This window comes from Macaca thibetana, chromosome 16, assembly GCF_024542745.1.
Source record: "Macaca thibetana thibetana isolate TM-01 chromosome 16, ASM2454274v1, whole genome shotgun sequence".
Lineage (NCBI taxonomy): Eukaryota > Metazoa > Chordata > Mammalia > Primates > Cercopithecidae > Macaca > Macaca thibetana.
In genome coordinates, this window is record NC_065593.1 from 14366836 (window position 1) to 14374732 (window position 7897).

The 7897-nt window shown below is 56.6% G+C and overlaps 2 protein-coding genes and 1 long non-coding RNA gene across 9 annotated transcripts in view; 1 reads left to right on the forward strand and 2 right to left on the reverse strand.

Moving 5' to 3' along the window:
* Positions 1-1503: 1503 nt before the first annotated feature.
* LOC126939834 (uncharacterized) lies at positions 1504-5371 on the forward strand. Its single transcript, XR_007720450.1, has 3 exons — positions 1504-1814; positions 3805-4124; positions 5175-5371. It is a non-coding gene; the product is annotated as an uncharacterized LOC126939834 (long non-coding RNA).
* Positions 3673-7897, reverse strand: part of C16H17orf49 (chromosome 16 C17orf49 homolog) — a 57102-nt gene continuing 52877 nt past the window's right edge. The window contains exons 2-7 of one of the 5 annotated variants that reach the window (XM_050765516.1): positions 6316-6411; positions 6038-6132; positions 5314-5415; positions 4502-4692; positions 4179-4283; positions 3673-3936 (exon numbers count right to left, since the gene is read on the reverse strand). In XM_050765516.1, coding sequence (XP_050621473.1) covers positions 3872-3936; positions 4179-4283; positions 4502-4692; positions 5314-5415; positions 6038-6132; positions 6316-6336 — 579 coding nt within the window. In that variant the 5' untranslated portion in view covers positions 6337-6411 and the 3' untranslated portion in view covers positions 3673-3871. Of the gene's footprint in view, positions 3937-4178; positions 4284-4501; positions 4693-5313; positions 5416-6037; positions 6133-6315; positions 6560-7897 lie in introns of those variants that run through there. The other 4 variants (XM_050765517.1, XM_050765515.1, XM_050765520.1 and 1 more) reach the window with 4 other exon arrangements.
* Positions 6662-7897, reverse strand: part of RNASEK (ribonuclease K) — a 303790-nt gene continuing 302554 nt past the window's right edge. For all 3 annotated transcript variants that reach the window (XM_050765586.1, XM_050765585.1, XM_050765583.1), the window contains 2 exons: positions 7448-7524; positions 6662-7050 (listed from right to left, as the gene is read on the reverse strand). In XM_050765586.1, coding sequence (XP_050621543.1) covers positions 6909-7050; positions 7448-7524 — 219 coding nt within the window. In that variant the 3' untranslated portion in view covers positions 6662-6908. The remainder of the gene's footprint in view (positions 7051-7447; positions 7525-7897) is intronic.

The following is a 7897-nucleotide window of genomic DNA, read 5'->3' on the forward strand; positions in this document are numbered from 1 at the left end:
TTTGAAGCTACATTAGTTCTGCGGGTTCTGACACCCACAATTTGGAGATTGTGCTCATCTGTGTCATTTTGGACTATCAGCAGAACCAAAGTACTCATGCCGATTTGGGGGTGCAGTCTATTTTGGGGTGCCATCTACGTTTCAAGGCTCAGATTAGATTTGGGGGATAAGAAGTTCAATTTGGAGTTTTAAAAATTAGTTTGAGGTGGAACATTATAGGAAGCTGGGAGCAAGTTCGAGGCTATCTGTGATTGGGGGTCTGGGGAGGGGGGAGCAAACTTTTGTATTTGAGTCTTGTGGAAACTCATGTTCCACAAAGTGGAAAGACGTGGGGTATTCCAGTGTATCTATGGATACCCAAGAAGCTTTTTCCCTGGGGGAGAAACAAGGTGAGGGCCACGAGGACAGGAGACTAAAGTTCTGGGGTGTCCTTATTTTGGGGGTGTTTTGTCACTCTGGATGCTTTTGGTGAAGCTAAGGGATAATCATAAGGTGAGACTGATTTGGGGGTTCACGTAATTGGGACCCTGGTTTGGGATGTCTTTTGCTTATAGTACCCTCTCACCCCAGATTCGAGAAGTTTCTTTAGTGAACCCCCAAATAAGCCCAGGATTTGAAGGGAGAAACTTGGAAAGGGTGTGGTATCTCCTTTTATTATTATGTGGCTTGAGGGAGAAGTGAGGGAGAAAAGGCGGTTTCAGGCTCTGAATCCCAATTTCTTAAGGGAGTACCCCTTAGTTTGGGGGAAGTTGGAGGAAAACGGGGTGTCCCTTCACAAAGTGGACACCCCTGACGAGGGCAGTGCTGTTGGAAGTGTGGCAAGGAGGGGTGCTGGTGGGGTACAAGGAGGTGATTCTTGTACCCTGATTTTCTAGGATGAGCCCCAAACAGAAAGCAGACAGAGGACTGAGAGTGTGGGTGAGATGGGGGGGAGGGGTTCCCCACGGCAGCCGGGGCTACAGGGTAAGCCAGGCCAGCTCTTCGCGCCTGGGTCCCTTCTCTCTTCGGCTCTCCTCCCCTCTCTCCCTCCCACCGCCCACCCCCCCAACCCAAGAAAAAAAAACTGCCTGTGCAACAGCAATGGCAGATTCCAATCCTCCAGGCTTTCCTAAACCACCACGGAGACCAGCCAGGGGGGAGGGGAAGGGAGGAACGGGCTTTCCTGCTTCCTTAAGACAGGGGCAATGAGCTTGACCTCCTGGCCCCTAGCCCTTTGAGGAGTGCTTCCCCCCGGTCTGGAAGCCAGGTGTCCTGGACCCTAGCCCCCGAGCGGTGGGGGGGGCCTGGAGAGACGGGGAGGAGGAAGGAGGGAGTGACTTCCAAAATTGGCATCGGGACAGAGCAGGGCTGGCGGGAGGCAGGCAAAAGACGGAATTTTCCTGAAAAAACGGGGGTATCTGAGGACCCCAAATTTGGGGAGCTAGTCCAGGACCGTTCTCCCAACATCCTAGATTTTTTTGGGATTTTTTGGGGACCCCGGGACCCCTCTAGATGGGGTGAGGAATGTAGTGTTGGGTGAATCTGACTGGGGCATTGCAGCTGCCTCTCCCGCCGAGTTGGAGACGGATGGGCTGGGACGGGTTTTGGGGGGGTGTCCCCAATTCTGACTGGGAGTGGAGGAACCCCTCCTGAGCTCTCTTGTGGGGGTGCCCCCTCCCCAGGGCACTCCCCAGTCCCTGAGCCAGCCGAGAGGAAGGAGGCCAGCGATGCGACTGGGGCGGTTCCTTTCTCCTGCACCCCAAATGTGAGGGATGCACCCTAAATTTTGCTCTTTTCAAAATAGGGGACCAGGATCTCAGGGGAGAGTAGCTGAGGTAAGTGGGGAGGGAAGTGTCCTCTGTTTTCAGGAGAGACGTGGCGGTTGGGGGGGAGGTTTGGAGGTGCGTGCTGGGGTGGGGTTGGCTTTGTCAGTCTTGGAATTGGGGGGATGATTGGAGAGGCTTTCTCTTATACCCCTAAACTGCAGCCCCCCAGACGGAAACCAAAGGCTGAGACCAGAGAGCCCCCCAACATCCCCAGCCGTTAGGATAGTGTTTAATTTCTCTTTCACCCCCCACAAAGGCTCTGCCGAGGTAGGAGCTGGGGGCAACTGTTAGCTTGGGGGCTATGGAGGGTGGTGGAGGAGCAGGCGGCCTTGGCAAGATTTGATGGAGGACAGATAGGGGTGTCCGGGAGGGCTCTGGCATCTTCGGGGGCCTAAAAAGACTGCTTACATACACCACCTTAGATCTTTCAGATTGCTAAGAGTTTTGGGGGGTGTGTCGGAAGAGGGGGTGGTAAAAGATGCGATGGGATATGAGAAGATAACTTCTGGATTTTAGAGGGTCATATTTTGATTTGCAGAAGGGATTTTGGTCCTTGGATTTTGCTTTCCGAGGGGTATTTTTAAAAAATCAAGTCTTGGACAGGAGGAAAGGGCTGAGGGAAGGCCTGGAGTTGGGGGTGGGGAGAGCCATGTTTGTCTCAGCTTAAACGTGGCTCCCTGGGGTGGGCCCGCCTGCCCTGGCCTGGTGGATGGACTGATGGACGTGGCTGTGGGGGCCAGCTCGGGTCCTGGGGGGCCCTGGGGAGTGGGAACAGCACTGGGGGTTGAATACCTGGCCCCCCAGGTCCAGATGGCCCTCTTCCTGGGCTCTGCTGCTCCCCTTCCCCCTGGTCTCCATTTCCTGCCTTTGGCCTCCATCTTGTGGCAGGCCCAGGGCCCAGGGCGACTTCCGGCCCCCCTCTCCCAGCCATGTTCCGGCCCCACCACCTCTGGACTGCCAACTCCCAACCCTGCTGGCCTTGGCCCTCTGTCTCTCCTTGCTTTTCTCTTGGGTTCTGACCCCGGGAGAGGAAGGACGGACACAGGAAACCTTGGGTCCCTGCCCTTGCTGAGACAGGAGGCAGTGTGTTGGTCCCCCCAGTCATTGCCTATTTCTTTTGCCTCTGACCCCACCCTAGGGATCCCCTGAGCTGAGTTCCTACAAAGGGAAGATGGTCCAGTCTTCCTATACTATGAGCTCATCCCTGTGGTCCATCACCTTCCAGTTGCCTGCTCAGTCCGTCCCTGGTTCCTCCCAAACGTTTTTGGGGGCCATGTTTGCCTTTTAAGGCTTCTCTATCCCCCCGCTCCTGGAGGCGGTGCTGGGGTCTTCCCGGCACTGCTGTGTGCTCTCTTCCTCTCAGCCCACCCCGGTCCTGCTCCCGCCCCAGCAGCACACTGTGGTTTGTACGGCACTGTGGCCACGTCCAAACCACACTGTGGTGTTAGAGCGAGGGTGGGGGAGGCACCGCCGAGGCTTGGCCCTGGGAGGCCATCCTGGAGAAGTGACACAAAAAAACATCTGGGGCCTTGTGACAAACTTCTTGCCAGGTGGGGAAGGAGAGGGTGGGGTATGTAAGCACCCCTCTAAAATCTCCAGGAGAGTTTCAAGAATACTGACGGCCAGAGACCCTGGGAGCATGTTCTGCCTCAAGAGAACCAAGTGGGGTCTTTGTTACCCACACCCAGCTTCCCTGGCTCTAGCAGCACAGAAATATTGGCACAGGGAAGCAAGTCTGCCAATATTGGCTGTGCTGCTCCAGGCAGGGTGGTGAAAACTACCGAGGAGGGGCTGAGCCCCCACGGGCCGAGGAGAGAAGAGGGAACAGCCCTCTCCTGCTAATAATGTTAAGCAGACAGCACAAAGCTGAGAGGGAAATCTTTATTGTTTTCTGTATAAAAATGTCCATCAGATGAAGGTCAAGGGGGTTGGGGGCAGATGCTTATGCGGGCACAGCGAGGTGGCAGCCCCAGCAGCCTTTCAGCCCTCTCTCGTGCAGGCCTTGCTCGGAGTCCCAGGAGACCCACAGGTCCAGCGTGAACAGTGAGAGGTCAGAGGTGGAAGGCTCAGCAGGAGAGGAGAGGAGGATCAGCAGAGGTCATGAGAAGGCCAGAATCCAGGGTCAGGCTGTCTGGAACAGGAAGTAAAATGGGCCGAGATGGAGCGAGCCCCCAGTGTGCTTCCGAGGCCACTCCCAGCTCCCTGAAACACCCTGCTACGTACTGACCCAATGCCCTGCGCTGTGTATGAGAGCACCTTCTCTTCCGAAACCCCTGTACGAGGGAGGGGCCCCTGCGGAGACCGTGCCCTGCCATCCAGGTGAGCCCTTTCTCCCCCACCCTGTCAGCTGTGTGGGAGGAGGAGGACTCCTACCCTGGTCGAAGTTGAGTTTCTTAGCTGGAGGAGTTTCTCCTAGCCCTTCAATATCCACCAGGTCACTGTTGGCGTCGGAGTCGTTCAGAGCACTGAGTGTCACATCTGGGAAGGGGGCATAAGCTAGGTTCTAGGTTCCCCTGACGGCCTCTCCCCCAGCCCCGAGCTTCCCAAAGCTTCGTGCCTCCCCTCCCCTCTGCCCCTCTCTGGGAACCTCCACAGGGACAGGAAGAGAGATTGACCCTTCTTTGACCCAGGCCCAATTCTCTCACTGAACCTCAGATGGACTTTTAACCCCTAGGTAGCAAGTCCACAGCCCTCACCAGCCTTCTGTTTCTTTATGGGGGGACCCCCGGCCTCGGGGACACTGGAGCTGCTGGGAGGAGGGGCAGCTGGAGGAGGTGATAAGACACCAGATGCCACCTTCTTGGGCCCTTTCTTGGGTGACTCAGCTGGAAGGGGGATGCCAGAATCTTCATATACCTTGCGTTTCACAGTGGCCTTTATCTGAGCCCTGAAGAAAAGAGAGAAGAGGTTAGGAAAGGAGTCATCAGAGAGACTAACAGAAGAAGGGAGGGGAGGTGAAGGGGTTCTGGGAGTCCCTTGAAAAGAATCCAGGTCGGGGCCCCAACCCATTGGGAGGGTTCTCACTTTCCCAAAGTTTTACACTCACTCAGGGTGGGTGGAATGTGGAGAGTGGAGTCCCTGAGATGAGTAGTGGGGAAGGCCCATCTCCTCATTCTCTTCCGGGAGAGACATCGGGTAAGGCTTGGTGATTTACAGGTGGATTGGGATTTACTGATGAACTAGTTCAGGATCACCATATCCCTGGAAACACTGCAGTGGAGTCCCCCAAAATTTATATAAATAACCAGGGGACTTCCATCATCAAATACAATAACTGAGCATCTCAGGCAACCTAAATTCACATTCTTGGAAGGACTACCACAGCATTTTAGGAACTTCTGACCAACTGTGACAATTCTGTTCTTTCAGTTCTCAAGGGCATTCTAAAAAACTAGTGACAAAGTAGGGAAGCAGCTGAGCTGGAAAGGAGTTCTGAGGACGATGGAACCTTGGGTAAGGAGGAAGAAGGCTGCCCACCCGCCCTTTTCTGGCAGCCACCCTCCCTCACACTGTCCGTTCCTTGATGACACAGCTGATGTGATTAAGATCGTCCCCAAATCGCTTCACAGCAGCCCTCAGCATCTCTATTTCCGTCTCCGTCCACTTCGCACTGTCAGAAGGGGAGAGGGGGGATAGCAAAAATGGGAGGGGGGGTGTGGAGCCAGCCCACAGGCTATGCATCCCACAGTCAACCAGCCGCCTCCTTCCGACTTCTGGGACCCCTTCCACGGATGCATAAAGAGGTCCTCCATAGGGGCGGGGGACGGGCGGGAAGCTCTTGAGGGCCCTGCGGGAACCTGGAGGACCCCAATCACAAGAAATCACAACCACCTCCACCTTAGACACCCCTTTCCACCATGAACGTTAACCGGCTGCTGTACACAGCACACTGAAACCAACTCGCCAAGAAGGGCTTTTCAAACAGACCCACCAACAGCCTGCAGCCGTCTGGGGGAATTCCATGAACTGGGGTGGTTGGGAGTGGCGGTGGTTTGTGGTCGACCCGTTCGCAGCAGGGAGAACTGTGAAATAGGAGTCTGGGCCATAGGCCTGTCTGTATTTTTATCTGTCATTCATTCCCTCATCCAACGATCATTTATTAACACCTACTCTGTGCTGTGCCAGGCACAAAGGGAAACTAACGTCTGTCCCTGTGCTAGAGAGGGTCCGTGTCTGTGACCGAGTCCAAGCGCCCGCTCTCAGCGTCCACGTCCCAGTCCGGGCTCACGTACCCCGCAGGGGAAGAGTCGGCCACAGGATGCAGCTGCATCGTCAGCTCCCCGAGCTTCGTGAAGGCGGCGCCGGCCGCCGAGAAGATCTCTCCGACCTGGGGGCGGGGCAGCGTCACGGGGGGCCGGCGCCCGCCCTCCCCGTCCCGCCTGGAGCCCCTAGCCCCACCCCAGGCTCGGCTCCCGCCCGCCCCCCGCCCGGGGCGGAAGAGCCGCGAGCCAAGTGGGGGGCCCGCCCTCCCGTGGCCGCCAGGGAGCGCTGTCCGCGGGGGAGGTCGAACCTTTGTGGACGCTGACGTCATGGCCCCGCGCGCCTCCTCACGGAGACGCCGCCGCCGCCGCTACACGCGAGCCGGGACCACGGAGAGCAGGGAGACGGAGCGGCTCAGGCCCCCGCGCAGGAAGTCCCGCCCTTCCCGCAGCGGATAGGCTCAACCCTGTGGCTCCCCGCCCCATCAGATGCAGTCGCTTCGACAGCTTGGCGCGCCCAGGCCAAGGGGGAAGCCTTCGCCTCACTTCCGCACCACTTCACTCCACTTCCGCTCAGGGGTCGGGACTCCCCAGGCAGAGGCCGACCTCCAGCCTCAGCCCCGTGCTCGCCCCCACTGAAGCACAGACACAGGGCATAAGAGAGCAGATTCTCTTTATTGAGATACGGGACACAGCGAAGGGTGGAGAGACGGAACAGCCCCCCAGCCTCAGCCCTCTCCACGGGGGCCGGATGCCAGAGATGGGAGAAGAAGAGATTCAGTCTCTCGCCCGGGAAACCCAGTCCCGCAGAGGGTGCCGGCAAGGGTGGGACGCGACCCGGGTGACGCGGTGCAGGGAGTCTTTAAATAGAGGAGGGGCTGGAGCGGGGAAGGGCGCCCGGGCCCTAGCGCACCATGTATTCCTTGCGCTTATTGAGCCGAACTTGGCAGAAAGAGAAGCCTCCGAGGAGGAGGTAAAGGCCCGCGGCGATGAAACAGTTGTAGCTGACTTGCTCGTAAAGGTTGTATATGTTCTGGGGGCCATTCCTGGGGGTGGGAATGAAGCAAAGGTGTCAAACGTTAATAGCAGCCAACGTTTGCTGAGCAGTATGTGCCCAGCACCTGTCTAGGCGCTGTTACGTGTATTACTTTATTCAATCTTCTTGACAATCCTATGGGGTGAGACCTGTCATAGCAGCCATTTTGCAGAGGTGGACTGAGAGGCACAGAAAAGTAAAATACGTAAAGAGGCCACACCTAAAGTGGTGGGTTTGGAATGGCCGCTGAGGTCTGACTCCCTAGCTCCTAACCACATTCTCAAGAAAGCAGCTCTCCTCTCCCTGTTCCCTAACCTAGGGGCCCCAAGCACCCGACCTCCCAGACGTAATCTGACCTCGCCACCTCCCACCTGATCCCAGCCCGCCTCCCCCACCCGAATACTTACTCAAAATCTTTCTCCGTGAAGGGAACGTCCTCAATCAACACAGCGGAATGGACATTGAAAAATATTCCGAGCATTATCTGGAAAAGGGGAATGGGTAGGTTGTTGAATTCAGGCACCTGACCTCAAGTTCACTTCGTAAACCCCTCCCATTTCTAATGTTGCTACCACACCCGTGCCTAAGATGAACCAAAACGAGGTGGTGGTTACTGGATTCGGACTCAGCCACCTGGAACAGGGCGTGAGGTGGTGACATTGAGACAAGTGGCCGAGGCAAGGGTAGGAATAGTGACCAAGCCTTCTCTCCCAGGAACCCAGATTATCGTCCTCCCTGGAGGCGTCATCATCACGGGACAGTGCGCAAGAGGGGAGGGAGAATCGGCACTTCTTCGTATCATTTCTTCTTGAAGTGGCGGTGGGTGGATTACTGGGAAAACAAGGCCCAGCTACCCA